We start from the raw sequence: 24,105 nt of genomic DNA, 5'->3' as shown, positions 1-24,105 counted from the left end.
GATCCAAATAAAAAAGAAAGATCTCACTGTTGTAATTGTTCTTATCGGAGAAAAAATCGGGATTATTCTGCATTAATTCATTTTGTTGACACTATAAATCCTTTTACTTTCATTTGATGCCAACATATAACAAAATGTAAGAAAGTAAATTCCATGTAAATCTCCCCTGCTGTGCAGAATAAAGAAATCCTACGTATTAACTGTGAGATAAAACGGAGAGAGCGGCTGCAGGACCGCTGCCTGGACTTGGTAGACTTCTTTTCCAACATTTCTTTAGAAAGCAGGAAATAGCATCTAGCTAGCTTTGACTTTCAGCTGCTGTTTGTTGCATAAATAATAAAGAAACTGGACCAGATGTCTGGAATTAAACATGTTTTCTGCTACAGACTGTAACACACCGATGACTGATGTGGATTTGTTCAAACAGAGAAGTTATTTGTCAAACAAATTGCGGAGCTTACAGCCATACATGACAGCATCTGTGTCCAACTGGACGCAGGACTTTTCTGACCAGCGCTGATCTATGATGTCTGATTTCCTGCTTGTGTTGCTCTCGCTCTCAGATGTGAGAAAAGCGTTAAGTGACTGTAGGGTAGAATTAAATTTTTAATTATATTTTATTTATTTAATTTAGTTTATTTTTTTATTTTCATATTTTGCTTTTGAATTTTATTTAATTTTTTTTATATTTGTATTTTTTTTTACTTTTGATTACATCTTTAAATACATTTATACTTTTTAACTTTATATTCTGCTTTTTGTTTTTTTCATTTAAAGCTATTTCATCATTTTGTATTTATTTATTTTTTAGAAAGAAAAATAAAACTTTTGCTCTATGCCTTTGCCTTTGATTAATGAAGTTTTTGTCATTGAATTAAAAATGTCTCTCCTCTCCATCCAGCCTGTTCTTTCTCCTCCAACCTCTGACATCAACAGCTGGATATTTTCTCTTCTTCAGACCTTCTCTGTAAACCCTGGAGATGGTTGTGTGTGAAAATCCCAGTAAATAGACCAGCGACCACACCGCGTCTTCATCATGTCTACATGTGGAGCTGCTGCCACATGATTGGTTGATTAAGTATTAGCATTAACAGGAAGTTGAACACGTGGAGCTGCTGCCGTGTTCACGTTTATATAACTTATTTGACATAAATGGAGAAGAAGGTTTTTGTTTTATCCAGGTGTTGTTTTAGCTTTAATTTTATCTCATATGTTGCTAATTGACATATTTATAGTTTATTTTATGAGTAAAGATAAAAGATTAGCGGTGAGCAGATGGTTTCGTAATCATTAGTGTTTTTATAGCTGCTGTTGAATCTACAACAGCGCCATTCTTATGTTCTTCAGCCCTTTCACCTGAATCCTCTTCATTTTTCCAGGTAATCGCAGTGGGAATGTGTAGTTAGTAAACAAATACAGCAGATTAATTTGGCTAACTATCCCGACTGACGTCATGCAGGAGAGGAACTACGCACCTGCAGTTGCCCTCCAGTTTGCCATCTGTCAGCTGCAGGTTAATTGTTTCTGAACAGCAGGAGTAAATATTGAACTCTGAGCTTCCAAGAAAATATCAATATCCATCCTCTCATTGGTAATAAATGTCTCCATGATGCATTGCTCAGCCTGTGCTTAGCTTGTTCTGATACTTTACCTTGTTAACGCTGCATCACAGTTAACTTTAATGTTTCTGCTGTGGCAGTGAAGCGATGTTAACGGGCTTAAAACGATGCATCTGTCATGAATGGGACATTTAAACTTGTTCAGAGCCATTTTTCAGCTTTATGTCTGTCATAAAGCTACTGAGCAGGATCTAAGAGACCTGATCGATATGAGAAAACAACCTGGATGCACTTTTTCTGACCATTATTGCAATTTAACCGTTTTAGTGTTCATGCAGAACTGTATTTTCAACATCAGCGTTTCTACTGTCCTGTATGTTTTAGAAGTTTCCCTACTTCAACACACTTTATGAAAATGCATGATGTCTTTTAATTTGGAATTAATTATTCAGTAATAAATCATTCAGAATTAAAGTAATCACATTTACATGGAAATAATTCTGAATTGATTCCAAATTTAGGTGATTCGATTACCTTTTTTTTAAAACTGCGATTTTTACGTGTTGCGCTGTTCAAGATGTGATGGAAACTCAGTTATTGGCCACTTTTACATAATGTTTTTAATTTGGAATTATTCAGAATCGAAGTGTTGTCTTTCACATTTACATACTGGTTCCATATTTAGATATTTTCATTACCAGCTTTTTTATTGAAACATGTATGTCTTGTACAATTCCTAGGGGAGATGGAAACGCAGCTAGCTTGGTGAACAATGTGTCTTCGTCCAGCTGGAAATCAACAGAAATGCTGTTATTTTATGAAAGTGAAGATCCTGAGAACTTGAACAAGCTGAATCTGTCGTTTTAGGAATTTCAGTCACATTTCAGAGTTGGTACCAGATCTGCTTGGTACCAGATCTGGTACCAAGCAGGCACGTTTTTATGTGCCTGCCAGTGACCTAACCCTAAGGGTGCATTCACATCAGGACAGTCCGCTAGACTCGGTCTGGTTGGGAACTAATGCAGACTCTGCGCCGGTCTGTCGTGGTGAAGAAGGAGCTGAGCCAGAAGGCGAAGCTCTCGATTTACCAGTCGATCTACGTTCCTACCCCCACCTATGGTCATGAGCTGTGGATCGTGACCGAAGGAACGAGATCTTGTATACCGGCGGCTGAAATGAGTTTCCTCCGCAAGGTGGCCGGGCTCTCCCTTAGAGATAGGGTGACGTGCTCGGTCATCCGGGAGGAGATCAGAGTAGAGCCGCTGCTCCTCCGCATCGAGAGGAACCAGTTGAGGTGGCTCGGGCATCTGGTCTGGATGCCTCCTGGACCTCCCTGGTGAGGTGTTCTAGGCACGTCCCTCTGGGAGGAGACCCCGGGGAAGACCCCGGACACGCTGGAGGGATTATATCTCTCGGCTGGCCTGGGAATGCCAACACAGACTTGGCAAATGTGGCTGGGGAGAGGGAAGTCTGGGCTTCCCTGCTACCAAAAGGCGAATGATGAATGACATGCTAATTTAAAGCTAACGTCACTTAGGCTCATAACTTGCACAAAAAAATACACATATGCTACACCAAAATAAACACAAAATGAACTTATGCACATTTCCATACTTACGGACACATATTGTCCAAGGTAACAATCGTTTTTATGTGAAATACAAGTTCAACACACAAATGACACGGCACTGCGTTCGGTCATCTTGACTTTTTATGTTTTGCTTTTTTAAAATAAAACAACAACACTACAACCACAAGGGGGCGCTGCAGACCAACATATAAAATAAAAACTTTATCAAACTTATATGCAACTTTACAAAGGGCAGAACAAAATATAACGGAGGTAAGCGGGCTAAAGCTAAGTCACGTTGTTAACCGGCTAAATTTATGTTCTTCTGACTTGAAGCGGGAGATCGGGTACTTGTCAATCAAAAGGACACGCCCCTAAATATGCCGAACTTCAAGATTGAATTATTTTTAAATGGGCGAGTTAGAAAAGAATTAATTCCCCCCACAGTTTTCATGAAGGTAAACCTGACCTATTAAACCTAAAATGGATTTTTGTACCAGGCTGTAAACATGTTTATTTCTGCTGTGAAGTTGGTCTTTTTAACATGGGAGTCTATGGGGATTTGCTCTGTTTTGCAGCCCCTAGTGGATGAAGGGGGAACTGCAAGTTTTAGCACTTCTGCATAGGCTTCACTTTTAACCGCCGGAGTTTGTCGCTTGGCCTTAACCTATAAATCAAATGCCTTCTTTGCAGATACCTAATCACAGCGTCTTAAATAGCGATTTGGATTTTAAAATTATCGTTCAGCCATAGCGTGTAGACGTGAGAACACGTAAATGTGTCGGCATAGAGGTAAACAAAAAGGCAAACCATCCAACGAGATTTCACAACAGATTCCATGTTTATTTTAACTTCACCAGCATGTTTCCACCTTGTTTTGTCTGTCGGGTTGATTCAGTCTTCATTTTTTCCCGTGTATTTGTTTCTCCAGGTGAACCTCGGGAGCCATCAGTACCTGTTCACGGTCGACGTGGACCCCTCTGAGATGCCCTGCCTCTGCCTCCGACATGACGTGGACGCTCTGTTGTGGCAGCCTCGTCCTAACCAGCCTGGCAACATGTGGGAGCACATTGCCACCTTCCACGCTCTGGGTAAGACCAACCTGGAAACTGCACTGTGAATGATTATTAGTGAAAAACTCAGAGAAAAGTTGACTCATTGTTTGTGGTCAAACAAGATGTCTGCACGGGGTAGACCACTGACAGGTAGTAGTGGGTATGAAGACCACAGAGGACTGGTCTGAAGGACAGTACAGACGCTAGTCACTGCAGCGAGCTGAGTGTATTCTTAAGCTAACTGGACTGAATTGAACACTTAACTGGCATAATACCGCCTCCGACTGGTGGGAAGCTGCATTGCAACTGAGCTTCTTGTGAACGGTAATATCTCCCATTTCATCAATCAGAAGTGACACGCCGTGACCCTCTAGATCTCGCTCGAGACCGAAGAATGGGCCGCGACCCTCTAGATCCTGCTCGAGACCGAAGAATGGGCCGCGACCTTCTAGATCTCGCTCGAGACCGAAGAATGGGCCGCGACCCTCTAGATCTCACTCGAGACCGAAGGATGGGCCGCGACCCTCTGGATCGCCCTCGAGACGGAGGAATGGGCCGCGACCCTCTAGATCTCGTTCGAGACCGAAGAATGGGCCGCGACCCTCTGGATCGTACTCGAGATCGAAGAATGGGCCGCGACCTTCTAGATCTCGCTCGAGACCGAAGAATGGGCCGCGACCCTCTAGATCTCACTCGAGACCGAAGGATGGGCCGCAACCCTCTGGATCGCCCTCGAGACGGAGGAATGGGCCGCGACCCTCTAGATCTCGTTCGAGATCGAAGAATGGGCCGCGACCCTCTAGATCTCGCTCGAGACCAAAGAATGGGCCGCGACCCTCTAGATCTCGCTCGAGACCGAAGAATGGGCCGTGACCCTCTAGATCTCGCTCGAGACTGAAGAATGGGCCGTGACCCTCTGGATCGCACTCGAGACGGAGGAATGGGCCGTGACCCTCTAGATCTCGCTCGAGACCGAAGAATGGGCCGTGACCCTCTAGATCTCGCTCGAGACCGAAGAATGGGCCGTGACCCTCTAGGTCTCGCTCGAGACCGAAGAATGGGTCGTGACCCTCTAGATCGCACTCGAGACGGAGGAATGGGCCATGACCCTCTACATCGCGCTTGAGCCTAAAGAATGGGCCGTGACCCTCTGGATCGCCCTCGAGACGGAGGAATGGGCCGCGACCCTCTAGATCTCGTTCGAGACCGAAGAATGGGCCGCGACCCTCTGGATCGTACTCGAGATCGAAGAATGGGCCGCGACCTTCTAGATCTCGCTCGAGACCGAAGAATGGGCCGCGACCCTCTGGATCGTACTCGAGATCGAAGAATGGGCCGCGACCTTCTAGATCTCGCTCGAGACCGAAGAATGGGCCGCGACCCTCTAGATCTCACTCGAGACCGAAGAATGGGCCGCGACCCTCTAGATCTCGCTCGAGACCGAAGAATGGGCCGTGACCCTCTAGATCTCGCTCGAGACCGAAGAATGGGCCGTGACCCTCTGGATCGCACTCGAGACGGAGGAATGGGCCGTGACCCTCTAGATCTCGCTCGAGACCGAAGAATGGGCCGTGACCCTCTAGGTCTCGCTCGAGACCGAAGAATGGGTCGTGACCCTCTAGATCGCACTCGAGACGGAGGAATGGGCCATGACCCTCTACATCGCGCTTGAGCCTAAAGAATGGGCCGTGACCCTCTGGATCGCCCTCGAAACGGAGGAATGGGCCGTGACCCTCTAGATCTCGCTCGAGACCGAAGAATGGGCCGTGACCCTCTGGATCGCACTCGAGACGGAGGAATGGGCCGTGACCCTCTAGATCTCGCTCGAGACCGAAGAATGGGCCGTGACCCTCTAGGTCTCGCTCGAGACCGAAGAATGGGTCGTGACCCTCTGGATTGCACTCGAGACGGAGGAATGGGCCGTGACCCTCTAGATCTCGCTCGAGACCGAAGAATGGGCCGTGACCCTCTAGGTCTCGCTTGAGACCGAAGAATGGGTCGTGACCCTCTACATCACGCTTGAGTTTAAAGAATGGGCCGTGACCCTCTGGATCGCCCTCGAGACAGAAGAATGGGCCGCGACCCTCTAGGTCTCGCTCGAGACCGAAGAATGGGTCGTGACCCTCTGGATCACACTCGAGACGGAGGAATGGGCCATGACCCTCTAGATCTCGCTCGAGACCGAAGAATGGGCCGTGACCCTCTAGGTCTCGCTCGAGACCGAAGAATGGGTCGTGACCCTCTACATCGCGCTTGAGCCTAAAGAATGGGCCGCGACCCTCTGGATCGCCCTCGAGACAGAAGAATGGGCCGCGACCCTCTAGGTCTCGCTCGAGACCGAAGAATGGGTCGTGACCCTCTGGATCGCACTCGAGACGGAGGAATGGGCCGTGACCCTCTAGATCTCGCTCGAGACCGAAGAATGGGCCGTGACCCTCTAGATCTCGCTCGAGACCGAAGAATGGGCCGCGACCCTCTAGATCTCACTCGAGACCGAAGAATGGGCCGCGACCCTCTGGATCGCCCTCGAGACGGAGGAATGGGCCGCGACCCTCTAGATCTCGCTCGAGACCGAAGAATGGGCCGCGACCCTCTGGATCGTACTCGAGACCGAAGAATGGGCCGCGACCTTCTAGATCTCGCTCGAGACCGAAGAATGGGCCGCGACCTTCTAGATCTCGCTCGAGACCGAAGAATGGGCCGCGACCCTCTAGATCTCGCTCGAGACCGAAGAATGGGCCGCGACCCTCTAGATCTCGCTCGAGACCGAAGAATGGGCCGCGACCCTCTAGATCTCGCTCGAGACCGAAGAATGGGCCGTGACCCTCTGGATCGCACTCGAGACGGAGGAATGGGCCGTGACCCTCTAGATCTCGCTCGAGACCGAAGAATGGGCCGTGACCCTCTAGATCTGGCTCGAGACCGAAGAATGGGCCGCGACCTTCTGGATCGCACTCGAGACGGAGGAATGGGCCGTGACCCTCTAGATCTCGCTCGAGACGGAAGAATGGGCCGCGACCCTCTGGATCGTACTCGAGATCGAAGAATGGGCCGCGACCCTCTAGATCTCGCTCGAGACCGAAGAATGGGCCGTGACCCTCTAGATCTGGCTCGAGACCGAAGAATGGGCCGCGACCTTCTGGATCGCACTCGAGACGGAGGAATGGGCCGTGACCCTCTAGATCTCGTTCGAGACCGAAGAATGGGCCGCGACCCTCTGGATCGTACTCGAGATCGAAGAATGGGCCGCGACCTTCTAGATCTCGCTCGAGACCGAAGAATGGGCCGCGACCCTCTAGATCTCGCTCGAGACCGAAGAATGAGCCGCGACCCTCTAGATCTCGCTCGAGACCGAAGAATGGGCCGCGACCCTCTAGATCTCGCTCGAGACCGAAGAATGGGCCGTGACCCTCTAGATCTCGCTCGAGACTGAAGAATGGGCCGTGACCCTCTGGATCGCACTCGAGACGGAGGAATGGGCCGTGACCCTCTAGATCTCGCTCGAGACCGAAGAATGGGCCGTGACCCTCTAGATCTCGCTCGAGACCGAAGAATGGGTCGTGACCCTCTAGATCGCACTCGAGACGGAGGAATGGGCCATGACCCTCTACATCGCGCTTGAGCCTAAAGAATGGGCCGTGACCCTTTGGATCGCCCTCGAGATGGAGGAATGGGCCGTGACCCTCTAGATCTCGCTCGAGACCGAAGAATGGGCCGTGACCCTCTAGGTCTCGCTCGAGACCGAAGAATGGGTCGTGACCCTCTGGATCGCACTCGAGACGGAGGAATGGGCCGTGACCCTCTAGATCTCGCTCGAGACCGAAGAATGGGCTGTGACCCTCTAGGTCTCGCTCGAGACCGAAGAATGGGTCGTGACCCTCTACATCACGCTTGAGTTTAAAAAATGGGCCGTGACCCTCTGGATCGCCCTCGAGACAGAAGAATGGGCCGCGACCCTCTAGATCTCGCTCGAGACCGAAGAATGGGCCGTGACCCTCTAGATCTCGCTCGAGACGGAAGAATGGGCCGCGACCCTCTAGATCTCGCTCGAGACCGAAGAATGGGCCGCGACCCTCTAGATCTCGCTCGAGACCGAAGAATGGGCCGCGACCCTCTAGGTCTCGCTTGAGACCGAAGAATGGGTCGTGACCCTCTGGGTCTCGCTCGAGACCGAAGAATGGGTCGTGACCCTCTAGATCGCACTCGAGACGGAGGAATGGGCCATGACCCTCTAGGTCTCGCTCGAGAACGAAGAATGGGTCGTGACCCTCTACATCGCGCTTGAGCCTAAAGAATGGGCCGTGACCCTCTGGATCGCCCTCGAGACAGAAGAATGGGCCGCGACCCTCTAGGTCTCGCTCGAGACCGAAGAATGGGTCGTGACCCTCTAGATCTCGCTCGAGACCGAAGAATGGGCCGTGACCCTCTAGATCTCGCTCGAGACCGAAGAATGGGCCGCGACCCTCTAGATCTCACTCGAGACCGAAGAATGGGCCGCGACCCTCTGGATCGCCCTCGAGACGGAGGAATGGGCCGCGACCTTCTAGATCTCGCTCGAGACCGAAGAATGGGCCGCGACCTTCTAGATCTCGCTCGAGACCGAAGAATGGGCCGCGACCCTCTAGATCTCGCTCGAGACCTAAGAATTGGCCGCGACCCTCTAGATCTCGCTCGAGAACCGAAGAATGGGCCGTGACCCTCTGGATCGCACTCGAGACGGAGGAATGGGCCGTGACCCTCTAGATCTCGCTCGAGACCGAAGAATGGGCCGCGACCCTCTAGGTCTCGCTTGAGACCGAAGAATGGGTCGTGACCCTCTGGGTCTCGCTCGAGACCGAAGAATGGGTCGTGACCCTCTAGATCGCACTCGAGACGGAGGAATGGGCCATGACCCTCTAGGTCTCGCTCGAGAACGAAGAATGGGTCGTGACCCTCTACATCGCGCTTGAGCCTAAAGAATGGGCCGTGACCCTCTGGATCGCCCTCGAGACAGAAGAATGGGCCGCGACCCTCTAGGTCTCGCTCGAGACCGAAGAATGGGTCGTGACCCTCTAGATCTCGCTCGAGACCGAAGAATGGGCCGTGACCCTCTAGATCTCGCTCGAGACCGAAGAATGGGCCGCGACCCTCTAGATCTCACTCGAGACCGAAGAATGGGCCGCGACCCTCTGGATCGCCCTCGAGACGGAGGAATGGGCCGCGACCCTCTAGATCTCGCTCGAGACCGAAGAATGGGCCGCGACCCTCTGGATCGTACTCGAGACCGAAGAATGGGCGGCGACCTTCTAGATCTCGCTCGAGACCGAAGAATGGGCCGCGACCTTCTAGATCTCGCTCGAGACCGAAGAATGGGCCGCGACCCTCTAGATCTCGCTCGAGACCTAAGAATTGGCCGCGACCCTCTAGATCTCGCTCGAGACCGAAGAATGGGCCGTGACCCTCTGGATCGCACTCGAGACGGAGGAATGGGCCGTGACCCTCTAGATCTCGCTCGAGACCGAAGAATGGGCCGTGACCCTCTGGATCGCACTCGAGACGGAGGAATGGGCCGTGACCCTCTAGATCTCGCTCGAGACCGAAGAATGGGCCGTGACCCTCTAGATCTCGCTCGAGACCGAAGAATGGGCCGTGACCTTCTGGATCGCACTCGAGACGGAGGAATGGGCCGTGACCCTCTAGATCTCGCTCGAGACCGAAGAATGGGCCGTGACCCTCTAGGTCTCGCTCGAGACCGAAGAATGGGTCGTGACCCTCTGGATGGCACTCGAGACGGAGGAATGGGCCATGACCCTCTACATCGCGCTTGAGCCTAAAGAATGGGCCGTGACCCTCTGGATCGCCCTCGAGACAGAAGAATGGGCCGCGACCCTCTAGATCTCGCTCGAGACCGAAGAATGGGCCGTGACCCTCTAGATCTCGCTCGAGACGGAAGAATGGGCCGCGACCCTCTAGATCTCGCTCGAGACGGAAGAATGGGCCGCGACCCTCTAGATCTCGCTCGAGACCGAAGAATGGGCCGCGACCCTCTAGATCTCGCTCGAGACCGAAGAATGGGCCGCGACCCTCTAGATCTCGCTCGAGACCGAAGAATGGGCCGCGACCCTCTAGATCTCGCTCGAGACCGAAGAATGGGCCGCGACCCATGGTTTAAGAATCGGCGGTGTAAAGTATAAAGAATTTTAGTCGTTTTCAGAAACAGAAACTGTCATTGATGAGATAAATCCCAGGATGGCAGCAGGGAGAGTCCAGTCCTTCCTGATTGTGACTGGACCTCAGAGGTACGTGGACTCTTTCTGGTCCCAGTCTGCAGTGGTTTCACCAGAACTCAGCAGGTGCTGAAGTCGTAGGCTGCTCTGAGAAGTCTCTGTTTCTGCTGTGGCTGCAGATGGTCGATGACGATTTGACGTCAACAGCATAAACCACACGAAGCCAACCTGCTGTACAGGCTGCTGCTGGTGTCACAGTGTGGGAATGTTTTCTCAGCACACGTTGAGCTCCTCAGTAACCACTTCCACAACCTGAGCGTTGGATCCTGATAAAACTCTTCCTCTGTATGTAAATTCAGTGAGTTATCTCTGTGATGTGATTGAAGAGATTCATGTTGCGAATCAGCAGCTGATGAATCCGCAGAAATAACACGCTGACGTCAACAACACATGAATATGTACAAGACCTTGTTTACATCAGCCGTTACGTTTCTGTGACAGATGGCAGCATTTAAAACAAAGCATGAATACATCGGTCTCTTGCTCGCCACATGAACACCTCAACCTGGTGCGGATGATGAGGCGTGGGATGAAATTTGCGTAATATTGCACCGGCCTCATGTCTTTCTTTCGATCACGTCTCTCTGAGTCTCCCATGAGGTTTATCTCCTCAACCTCATCGACTGCATCTGGAGCCTCGACACCTCTGACATCTTCTTCTGCCTGGAATGCATCACCCAGTCGGAGGGTGATGATGGAAACGTTTTCCTGACATCACAGCCATGTTTGAGCTTCTGACTGAAAGCAGTTTCGTTCGGCAGCTTCAGAGAAAACCGCAGCGAAACAACGTTTATAGATCTGCACTGAGGATCAGACGAGCTCCTGCACCGTCTCGGTTGGGAGTCTTTCTGAAGAACGCCTCCTAAATGATCACTCTGTCGATGTTTGATCCATGTTGCCGGTTTGGATCGATACTGGCTTGTTGAGGTGATGCAGTGTCAGATTTATTTCCGTCTGAGGTGGAATCATCTTTCTCCAAGATTTTTTATTGATAAGAGAGTCAGACCTCCAGCTTAGCGACCTCCATGGGGTTCAGGTCTGGACTCTGGGTCTCCAGTCCAGGTGTGGACACGATGTCTCCTGTTCCCTGAACCGCTCTTTCACACTCTGAACTGTCCTGCTGGTGTCATCCTGGAATACAGCCGTTCCATCAGGAATAACTGCTCATTCCGGATGTTCATGTATTCACCTGGACCTGGTCCTGGACCTGGACCTAGACCTAGACCTAGACCTAGACCTGGACCTAGACATGAACCTAAACCTGAACCTAGACCTGAATCTAGACGTGACCAAATGCAGCAACCCCAGATCAGACGTTCCACGCAGGCTGTTGAGAGACTGTAGGCGGTAATATGACGACGTTAACCCCTAATCTCAGAATGCAGGCTTTTACAGCGGGGGTTGGTACATTATAGGGCTTAGATGATAGCCAACATTGCTAACCAAAGTGAACTTCATTAACATACAGTAGCGTTAGCACCAATTGCTTAAGTTAACATCGTGTCAAGCTGAAGACATATTGTTATGAACTGTGACCGAAAGAACCAGATCTTGTATACAGGCGGCTGAAATTAGTTTCCTCTGCAGGGTGGCCGGGCTCTCCCTTAGAGATAGGGTGAGGAGCTCGGTCATCCGGGAGGAGATCAGAGTAGAGCCGCTGCTCGTGTTTTCTGTTCATCATCAATATCTTTATTGGGATATCTGATCAACTTGTAAAATCTAAAGCAACTTGAGTGGGTTGGGGGAGGGGAGGCGGAGGGGAGATGGGGGGGGGGGGGGGGGGGGGGTTAATTGGGGGTTGGGTCCCAGTAGAGCCCTATGTTTGCAACGCCCCTGCTGAGTTATGTTCTCTGCATATATCAGATATTTTCGGAGCTTAAACCGTCCTGTTTATAAACTATCAGAAGGTTTTTATATCTGTTCTGACTGACTGGAAACCAGATGTTAAACTGGTGCGGTACGTCCTGGTTCAGGAGTTCTAGCGATGTGGGGGTGTGACATCGAGTCCTCTTTCATTTTTCTCTCCAGGGACGTTCAGTATTAAGCTCATTTTTCTTCTTTGTGCAGTTAATTGTTTTTTAATCAGGTGAAAGGCGTCTGTTATTCCTGCTTCCTGTTGTTTCCCTCAGAGTGTGTTTAACCCCCCCCATCCCTGTTTTCACAGGTTACGTCCAGGCGTCCAAGCGGGACAAGAAGTTTGCCACCTGCGCTCCTAATTTCTCCTATGCGTCCCTGTGCGAGTGTCTCCGCCGCACGTTCATCTACCGCCAGCCGTCACCGGTGGAGACCGTCCTCTTCAACAGGAAGCAGGGCCGCCAGGTAGGACAGGTTGCCAAGCAACAGGTGGCCAGCCTGGACTCCGACAAACCAATCCTGGGCTTCAGAGCAACCAACGAGAGACTGTTTATCCTGACCTCCACTAATCTCTTTATTCTAAAGGTCAATAACAACTAGAAGGAGGCCTCTTACATGTCATTAGCCTGCGAGTGAAAACATTCCAACCTGAAGGTCTGTTGTCGTCTGTATGTCCAAGAAAATAAAAATTTTCTCGAGCAAAAACCGTCACATTTCCTGATGAGTAAGTCTGTAGATGTGGGCTGGATGGTTGTAGTATTCTGTCAGATGGTCTGTGGGGAGGCGGGCGCTGTGGGAATCCCACTCTCTGGCTCGGATGACCATCATTACTGTGGGAAAATGAAAGGCGAATCATCATTTCCATAAATTTCCATAAACATGTTGCAAACATCCCACTGGCTTCTGTTGCATTGGACGGATCGAATGGACTCGGGATGAAGAATTCAACCATTTCCCTGCTTTTGAGGGGGGCAGGGGGAGCATTTAGATGGAAACATGCCAGGTAGTTTCTCTGAATAAAAATATAAGAAAGATTTTAAACTTTGTTTTCATCAAAATCAATCCCTGGAGGAGCCGCAGAGTTTTAAAGCTTCACGTTGAAGCAGACACCGCTCAGAAAGCCAACTCGCCCCGTCGGCCAGAGAAGCTCGAACAGACCACAGCCGTCAGCTTTCTCTATACATTTAATTTCTTTCAAGCACACAAGCAGGAGCGATATGAAGCCAGGTGTTTGTGTTGGTCTAAAAAAGTGAGGCGTTTAAGCACAGCGTCACCTTTCGCTCCTGCAGGAAAAAGATCCGTATCTGCCTCCTTTCATGTTCAACCAGAAGAACAGTAAACAGAGGCATCCTGCTAGCTACCTGCCACTTCAGAGCCTGAAACTGCTCCTGTGATCTCTAAAACAACAGAAGAGCTGGTTTCATGTGAGAAGCAACTGCTTTTCAAGCCTCTCTTTGTGCTCAACAACAAGCTTTTGGCTAATCGGCGTTTCTTCCGTCATGTTTTGCTCAGGAAAATCCACTTTGACTCTGCTTTTATTTCATTATGGCGACAAAATTGCATTAGGCGGCACGGCTCGTTTTATTGGCTGCACCCCCGGTCCCAGATGACATAAAGGTGGTCTGTCACAGTGGCTGATCTTTCTGAGGATAGGCTCAGGATGTCTGCTCAGACACAACGGAGGAAAACATTGTCAAGCTATCTGGTGAGAACTGGTGCAGTGAGAACAGCTTACTGTCGGCTGCTCAGACTTTTCATGTCAGTTCCTCTGAATGAGTCTTGACTTCTGGAATGAGTCTGTCTGGTTAGGAAGGAAAGTTCAGCTGCTGTTCTGCAGATAAGACACACAACAGCTGGAAATGAGACCCAGTTAGCAAGACAACCTAGTTAGCAAGAAATTCCAGTTAGCTAGACATCCCAGTTAAAAAGACAACTCAGTTAGCAAGGCATTCTAGTTAGCAGGACGTCCCAGTTACCAAGACAACTTAGTTACCAAGACATCCTAGTCAGTAAGACAACTTAGTTACCAAGACATCCCAGTTAGCGAGACAACTTAGTTACCAAGACATCCCAGTTAGCGAGACAACTTAGTTACCAAGACATCCCAGTTAGCGAGACAACTTAGTTACCAAGATATCCTAGTCAGCAAGACATCCACCTACAGGACAAAAGGAATGGTCTTGTACGGACACTGACCATTTATCCACACCATCTCCCGGCGTCCTCACCGCATCCTGCTGATGCTGGATGATTTTGGACGATGCTGGACGAGTTCTCCGGCTAATCTCCTGCTTCAAGCCAGAAGAACGTAGAACAACCGCGGTTTTTAGCTCCGCCCATCTTTTATATACAGTCTATGGTCACGATTCTGACTTCCAGCTGGAACTTTTCAGTCATCAGGATCTAGGAAGTGTTAAATGTTCCGAGTGAATCTGCAGCATGCTGCACTTCCTCTCTGGCTCCGCCTACTGCCGTCATGAATCGTCTCCAAATGAAAGTTTCCTCCTAAAGGCCGGAAATACTCCAAGATCGGACCGAACTTTAAATCCAGGGACGCTTTCCGACGTGTCGGTATCGTCCCAGACCAGCTTACGGCACCTGGACCGCATTTCATCTTCAGGCAAAGCGGGTCGGCTTCAGGAAACTGGATTGATGAAGGTGGTTTAAAAAATCTGTTGACGCTGTCAATCACCAGATTTTCCTGTTGTCCTTGTGTCCATGGCAACGGATGAACACGGAGGAGACTTCACAGTTCTAGTTCTGCCAACGTGTAACCATGACCCCGTCTCTGAACCCTGGATCTGGATCCTGATCGCTGCAGGATCTGGAGCGTTTCTACCTCATTGAAATCCCTCAAATCCAAACTATTCCTACTGAAATGCGTGTAGACGTGTCGTATAAAACATCATCCGGTGTGTAAACGCGATGTGAACGTGTCTGCTTGGGAGAAATGCCACGCGGCTTGAACCCCAGCGGCAGCGCTGCTGCACGGCGGCCTCACGCTGACATCCTGCCGCGAGCGAACAATCGGCTGGTGATTGAAGCAGATCGTCGTGATGAGGCTGAACTTCTCTGCAGGTGCAATTTGCATCTTTTTAAATGATTAAACAATTAAAGCAAACAAACCCACGTAATTCTTCCTGCTGCTAACTTGTTTCTGATTTGATTGCACATTTTTTTGGTGCTGTGATCAGATGGATGAGCTCATGGTGGACATCATGCAGTGGAAGGATTTTAACTGGAATATCTTAGATCTTTAGGAGGACGATGGTTGCTGACCTCTCTGTGTTGCAGCAGACCTGAAGAAGCCTCTCTCTGAACACACTTACTGCACAAACATTTATAAATTTGCACACACACACACACACACACACACACACACACACACACACACACACACAGAGCACCACCAACCTCTCAGCTGTGATCATGTCCGTGTTTCTGCGTATAAAAGGAGTTTTGACCTTCAGACTCCTCAGCTCTATTGATGCACGGTGCGTTTAGGTGCTGGTGGAAAGCTGGGTCGTCTGGGCTTCACCAGATTCAGTGTTATGTTCTCCTGTTGTTATTTCAAAGTGAAAAAGATGCTTTTATGGCAGAAAAGACAGATTGAATAATCTGTACTGTCAGAACTTCTGGTAGAAAATATCAGTTTCATCTGTGGTAAGACCAGCTGTCTTTGTACACGTCATGCTGCCTCTGCGAGGATCTTTAAGCTGTTGGGAACATTCTGTCAGGCGGCTCGGCGGTGTGATGGCGAGCTGGTCGTATCAGCAACAAGGCCGGGCCTCTCTGTGTGCAGTTGGCGTGTTCTCTCGGTGCATGCGTGGGCTCTTTGTGGGGGCTCAGGCTTCCTCCCACCGTCCAGAAACATTCCTGATAGCTGGACTGTGAGTGGGTTGTTGTCTCTCGGTGTTGGCCGTGTGGTAGCCTGGTCTATGCGCTCCCTGCCTGTTCGCCTGCTTGCTGGGATGGGTGACGATGGTCACGCTGTCATTACAGGGGAGAAGCTGGTGTTTGTATCAGAAGTATCTGGTGGGTGGGACTGATCAAGTAGGCGGTGCTTCATGTGATCACCAGCTGCCAGAAACATGTGGACCAGTGGACAGTCCTCTGTTCCCTGAAGTGCTTGGCGATTAGCAGCGGAGTGACATGAGCTCGTTTGGATTGGTTGAAAACCAGACGCGCTGCGGCGTTCTGGATCATCTGCAGAGGTTTAATGGAGCATGAAGGCAGACCTGCCAGCAGGGAATGGCATTAATCGATGCGTGAGATGACCAGAGCCTGAACCAAAAGCTGAGTCGTGTGTTCTGTCAGGTACGTCTGATTCTCTTGATGTTGTAGAGAGTATATCGGCAAACTAAAAAAACTCTGGCCCAGCAAGGAGTTGGTGCCGGGATAGAACCAGTTTTAGGATAGAACCAGGGGCCGGTACTTACGCAGTGGAAAGCCAAAGAGCTGGTGCTAAGTCTGGCTCTGAACCAGATCGGTCAAAAAGCCCCCCTGAATGGTTGTGTGTTGGTCCCTGTGGTGGGCTGACTGGGACTGATGCTGCAGGTTGACCAGGTCTTATCAGGTCGTCCACCACTGGGCAGCGTTCAGAGTTTACTTCCATGTTTTGACAGCAGCTGATGGCAGTAATACAGCGCTAGAAAGTTGTTTACAACCTTCCAAAAACACCATTTATTCCCAAAACATTGAAGACAGTCTTCCTGGAAGTTGACGTCCCAGCAAAGTTCAGGATGAGTCACTGAACTGGAAGGTCTGAAAGGCCACACACATCTAGAACCGCCTCTAGAATCAGCCTGGAGGTCCACCATCAAATAAACATGTAGCTTAGCAACAAACACAAAGAGCAGCATGAAGGGGAAGGGTTTAAATCCACTGAGCCTCATCTCCATCACATCCAGACCGTCATGATGCTGGAACAGAGATGGACAGACGTCTTTAGGACTCATAGTTTCCTTTTTAACCCTAATGGACCCATTTTTCTGAGAATCACATTCATAACAAGCTGCTTTCATGTGTCCACGTTTCCTTCATCCCAGTTGTTGGGAAAACTACCTGAACCGCCACTCGACACGCTTCATTTTGCTCCATACGTGTAATTATTCAGCAAAGCCAAGGCTCGCAGCAGAAGAGCAGCAATTACCTCTCTGCTTGTCTTTGTTGTCTTCTCCGTCCGAGGTGTTATCAGCAACATCACTCTCCCATTATCTCACAACCACCTCCTTTTATTGTGGCCAAACGCCTTCATTTCAGAGTTAATGAAGCAGAAAGTTTCTTATCTGTCCTGCCTTCCTCCTTTCCTCATCCTCTCTGACCGCATCCTCCTGTTTCCTCTCTCATCCCTCCTTCCCGTCTCTGTTTCTGACACTGATGGAACTAAATTCAGCCGGTTTGGTTGTTTAACCTGCACAGGGGCAGCGATGTGATTCATTCAGTTCTGTCTGCTTCCCGCTGGCAGCTGCTAATTACATCCTGTCACACAGAGAACATCATTTTAACTCCCAGTTTCTTATTATTTTTGTGCTTGTTGTTAATGGATAATTACTGCAGTGATCCTGCTCCAGCAGAGTTGCTTCTTTCTCATCGACCTGAAGTTTCATGAGGACTCAGTGGTGTGATGCTTCCTCAGCGGTCTGTCTGACGTTCCCAGGAGACACATCCGGGACGTCCGCTACCGGATCTGGACCGGGTCTCTCTGGGATAAAATGTCCCAAAGTGTTTTATCACCTTCTGTCTGTCTGTCTGTCTGTCTGACTAAAGGGATGTATTTATGTAGTACTATATAACTAAAGGGATGTATTTATGTAGTACTATATAACTAAAGGGATGTATTTATGTAGTACTATATAACTAAAGGGATGTATTTATGTAGTACTATATAACTAAAGGGATGTATTTATGTAGTACTATATAACTAAAGGGATGTATTTATGTAGTACTATATAACTAAAGGGATGTATTTATGTAGTACTATATAACTAAAGGGATGTATTTATGTAGTACTATATAACTAAAGGGATGTATTTATGTAGTACTATATAACTAAAGGGATGTATTTATGTAGTACTATATAACTAAAGGGATGTATTTATGTAGTACTATATAACTAAAGGGATGTATTTATGTAGTACTATATAACTAAAGGGATGTATTTATGCAGTACTATATAACTAAAGGGATATATTTATGTAGTACTATATAACTAAAGGGATGTATTTATGTAGTACAATATAACTAAAGGGATGTATTTATGTAGTACTATATAACTAAAGGGATGTATTTATGTAGTACTATATAACTAAAGGGATGTATTTATGTAGTACTATATAACTAAAGGGATGTATTTATGTAGTACTATATAACTAAAGGGATGTATTTATGTAGTACTATATAACTAAAGGGATGTATTTATGTAGTACTATATAACTAAAGGGATGTATTTATGTAGTACTATATAACTAAAGGGATGTATTTATGTAGTACTATATAACTAAAGGGATGTATTTATGTAGTACTATATAACTAAAGGGATGTGATTATGTAGTACTATATAACTAAAGGGATATATTTATGTAGTACTATATAACTAAAGGGATGTATTTATGTAGTACTATATAACTAAAGGGATGTATTTATGTAGTACTATATAACTAAAGGGATATATTTATGTAGTACTATATAACTAAAGGGATGTATTTATGTAGTACTATATAACTAAAGGGATGTATTTATGTAGTACTATATAACTAAAGGGATGTATTTATGTAGTACTATATAACTAAAGGGATGTATTTATGTAGTACTATATAACTAAAGGGATGTATTTATGCAGTACTATATAACTAAAGGGATGTATTTATGCAGTACTATATAACTAAAGGGATGTATTTATGTAGTACTATATAACTAAAGGGATGTATTTATGTAGTACAATATAACTAAAGGGATGTATTTATGTAGTACTATATAACTAAAGGGATGTATTTATGTAGTACTATATAACTAAAGGGATGTATTTATGTAGTACTATATAACTAAAGGGATGTATTTATGTAGTACTATATAACTAAAGGGATGTATTTATGTAGTACTATATAACTAAAGGGATGTATTTATGTAGTACTATATAACTAAAGGGATGTATTTATGTAGTACTATATAACTAAAGGGATGTATTTATGCAGTACTATATAACTAAAGGGATGTATTTATGTAGTACTATATAACTAAAGGGATGTATTTATGCAGTACTATATAACTAAAGGGATGTATTTATGTAGTACTATATAACTAAAGGGATGTATTTATGTAGTACTATATAACTAAAGGGATGTATTTATGTAGTACTATATAACTAAAGGGATGTATTTATGTAGTACTATATAACTAAAGGGATGTATTTATGTAGTACTATATAACTAAAGGGATGTATTTATGCAGTACTATATAACTAAAGGGATGTATTTATGTAGTACTATATAACTAAAGGGATGTATTTATGCAGTACTATATAACTAAATGGATGTATTTATGTAGTACTATATAACTAAAGGGATATATTTATGTAGTACTATATAACTAAAGGGATGTATTTATGTAGTACTATATAACTAAAGGGATGTATTTATGTAGTACTATATAACTAAAGGGATGTATTTATGTAGTACTATATAACTAAAGGGATGTATTTATGTAGTACTATATAACTAAAGGGATGTATTTATGTAGTACTATATAACTAAAGGGATGTATTTATGTAGTACTATATAACTAAAGGGATGTATTTATGTTGTACTATATAACTAAAGGGATGTATTTATGTAGTACTATATAACTAAAGGGATGTATTTATGTAGTACTATATAACTAAAGGGATGTATTTATGTAGTACTATATAACTAAAGGGATATATTTATGTAGTACTATATAACTAAAGGGATGTATTTATGTAGTACTATATAACTAAAGGGATGTATTTATGTAGTACTATATAACTAAAGGGATGTATTTATGCAGTACTATATAACTAAAGGGATGTATTTATGTAGTACTATATAACTAAAGGGATGTATTTATGTAGTACTATATAACTAAAGGGATGTATTTATGTAGTACTATATAACTAAAGGGATGTATTTATGTAGTACTATATAACTAAAGGGATGTATTTATGTAGTACTATGTAATGAAGTAGAAGTAAAGTATTTTTGCCGACATGTTTCCCCGTGCCGGCCACTCGGCGCTGTCCGTGGTGCTGAAATGAGGCATTTCGGGGGGAATTGAGTGAAACAGAAAAGCTGATAAACAGCAGTTAATCTTCTCCTGCTTTTTTCCTCATTTTGAAGGAATAATAAAGAATGTTTTTTTTCCAGATAGAACTTTATTATAAACAAACACGATATGTACAAGCTGATTTCAGACACAAATCCAGTCACATGATCACAACGTGAGAAAACCTTCCCAACAGTACATCACCAGGAATATTCATCCAGCTGAAATAACAATAAGAACATTTGAGATTAGTTGTTAAAAATCACTTTCAACACACACACACAGGACGAACACGCATGAACGCACTAATCTGCAGATCCTGGAGCTCTGTGCAGTCCTGCAGCAGATGAATGGCTCCCTGCTGTTATCTTCCTCACACAACTCCTCCAACGTCCAGCCGGACGTGTCGGCGCGGCGACTGAGCTGTGAAAGCCGTCAGCAGCCGCTGAAGCGACAGAAAACACCACACGGCAGCAGCACGTCTACAGAAACACCCGCAACAGCAACACGAGCACAGCGGCACGTCACAAAGCCACCATTTAACCTGATCCCACACTGGAACAACACGATTCACCATATTCTACATGAAGCTCTGGAAAAGCACAGGAACCGTAACGATGCGCAGCTTTTTACAATCTGCCGCAGCTCAGAATCCGGCCTGGGAGTTCCCCAAGAGCTCTGAGCTAATGACAAAAACCATCATGTTCTGTTTTATAGACACTTTCTGACGCCTCTTGCATCTTTATGGTAAAAACTTGTTGTACGTAATCCGATACTTGTCTTCTGCCCCCTGGTGGACATGTCTGGCACTACAACAATCAGTAATATACGGCAGATATTCGCAAATTATTTTCATTTTTCACATTTTATTTAACCCTTTTTTGGGGCACATTTTTTGCATCCTTCAGCTGCGTCCCAGTTCAGGGTTTACGCTCTTCGAAGTGGATCCATCGGCTCCAGACGCCACAGTGATGCTCTGAGCAACGTCCCATTGGTGGCTCCTTCCAGTCCACCCTTCAAACCTGGACTTCCACAGGTACGTCAGTCTGAGCAAAGAGCGTCTGAGCACCTTCCTCCACATGTTTTCTGACACGAATAGAAATTCAATTTTCCCGCTCCATTTATTTATTTTTATGTTTTGTGGAAAAATGGGAACAATTTAATGGGATTGCATCTGCAGTTGCTAGGCAACACAGAACTGGATAAGTATGGACAGCAGGTAGGCTGTCTCCTCCCTCCAACGGTAAGCCACTTCGGAGTGGGCAGACCGTGAACACGGCTCGCGTGTCGTGCAGCTGAGGTGTGTTCAGGAGTCTGAATCGGGCGTGTCGGAGAAGAGACGCGTCCCGTTCTCCAGAACCGTCGCTCTCGAGTTGGTCAGCCTGCAGATAACAGAGCCAAACTTCGTAGCTCCTCAGCCACATTTTAAATGAAAAAAGTTAAAAGAAAAATCCTTCAGAATTCATTGAACCTTATAAAGCCCAACTGGACGTGTATGACACAGTTTCTGAGACATTTAGATTGTTTTATGGTGAAAACTTTGCTGAAAATCCAGTCGAACACAGTTTGATGCTTGTCTGCCAGTTCCAGACACCAGGAAGCATAAGATTACACAATATCATTATAATGTATCACATGTTCACAAATAGTAAAAAGAAATGGTTCGTTTTTTGTTATGTTAGTTTAAGGGTCAAATAAAGACGTCAAATTAAAACAACTAACAGTATGCAAACAGAGATTTCATCACCGTTGTGCAACAGCTTAAATTCCTCATAATTCCAGGTAAACTGAGGAGAAACGTGATTTATTGACTTCTTTTTGTGCTCTAGCTCTCCATCAAGTTTCATGAATGTCAGCGGTTTTTGGTAAGACAGGTGAAGCGCTCTGATTGGCTCGTTAACTGCAGCAGGAAGGCGGAGCTTGAGAATCACTTAAAAACGCCGCTAGAGTCCATTTAACAAAGGTCAGGTTTATTCTCAGCCTGATCTGCAGAAAAATGGGGAGAAAATCCGATTTTGTAATCTTTAGTCTTTATTTGTCCCTTTAAGAAATTGTAATCATCATTAAATTAAATATTAAATGTTTGCATATTTACAGTTTATTACTATGTGACGTCAAAAGTATTGCAGTGAAACAGCTGTCCACTAGGGGGCAGAAAACACACATCAGATTGTGTTAAACAGGGTTTTAATTTTAAGTTTTACCATAAAGTGATGAAAATGGTCTCAGAAACTGTATATTAAATATTCTGTTTATGACATTAAAGATTTTCCAGAGCAAGTAAAAACTTGGACTGATTTCTGCTTCATCCACCGACTCGTCGTTTTAATACGACAAAAACTGACTGGCTAATTATACATAATGCTTCCACGATGCTTCCGCAATGCTTCTGCAATGCTTCCACGATGCTTCCGCAATGCTTCTGCAATGCTTCCACGATGCTTCCGCAATGCTTCTGCAATGCTTCTACAATGCTTCCACGATGCTTCCGCAATGCTTCTGCAATGCTTCTGCAATGCTTCTGCAATGCTTCCACGATGCTTCCGCAATGCTTCTGCAATGCTTCCACGATGCTTCCGCAATGCTTCTGCAATGCTTCCACGATGCTTCCGCAATGCTTCTGCAATGCTTCCACGATGCTTCCGCAATGCTTCTGCAATGCTTCTACAATGCTTCCACGATGCTTCCGCAATGCTTCTGCAATGCTTCTACAATGCTTCCACGATGCTTCCGCAATGCTTCTGCAATGCTTCCACGATGCTTCCGCAATGCTTCTGCAATGCTTCCGCAATGCTTCTGCAATACTTCCGCAATGCTTCTGCAATGCTTCTGCAATGCTTCCGCAATGCTTCTGCAATGCTTCTGCAATACTTCCGCAATGCTTCTGCAATGCTTCTGCAATGCTTCCGCAATGCTTCTGGAATGCTTCCACGATGCTTCCACAATACTTCCGCAATGCTTCCGCAATACTTCCGCAATGCTTCTGGAATGCTTCCACGATGCTTCCACAATACTTCCGCAATGCTTCTGCAATGCTTCCGCAATACTTCCGCAATGCTTCTGCAATGCTTCTGCAATGCTTCCGCAATACTTCCGCAATGCTTCTGCAATGCTTCCGCAATGCTTCCGCAATGCTTCTCGGTTTCCTGGCACCATTTAGCTAATCTCTGGGCGCCTTGAAGCCATCTGGAGCCGCCGACGTGTCCTGGAACAGCTCTGAGAATCAGAAAGACTCTGCTGCTGCGGGCTGCAACGTCTCTGAAGTGGGAAAAGTGTTTTCGTCCAGCCACGTTCTGTTGACTCAGACACCTTACATAATGTGGGCGGGTCTCAGATATGATAACAGATGGATGATGAGAGTCCTTATCTGTTGCTGTTTGTGCTTTATAACGTCCGGGATCAAAGACTATCATTACGCATCACTGCCTTACATCTTGAGCTGCAGCAGCGCGGCTGTGAAAAGGTCAGCAGGCACTCAGGAAACAGTATTCCCACTTAAGAGACTCCATTAAGCAACACTT

General features: G+C 46.6%; 1 protein-coding gene across 1 annotated transcript in view; it reads left to right on the top strand.

Moving 5' to 3' along the window:
* The window catches only part of nudcd1 (NudC domain containing 1), a gene marked incomplete at its 3' end in the record, with an annotated part of 100,482 nt that extends 87,578 nt beyond the window's left edge, over window positions 1–12,904 (top strand). Inside the window, exons 9-10 of the mRNA XM_079259195.1 lie at window positions 4,061–4,220; window positions 12,615–12,904. Coding sequence (XP_079115321.1) covers window positions 4,061–4,220; window positions 12,615–12,904 — 450 coding nt within the window. The remainder of the gene's footprint in view (window positions 1–4,060; window positions 4,221–12,614) is intronic.
* Window positions 12,905–24,105: the final 11,201 nt, after the last annotated feature.

Source organism: Telmatherina bonti (assembly GCF_933228915.1).
Source record: "Telmatherina bonti genome assembly, chromosome: 19".
Taxonomy (NCBI): Eukaryota; Metazoa; Chordata; class Actinopteri; order Atheriniformes; family Telmatherinidae; genus Telmatherina; species Telmatherina bonti.
The sequence above is the reverse complement of the archived record's forward strand: the minus strand, read 5'-3'. Positions and strand labels throughout refer to the sequence as shown.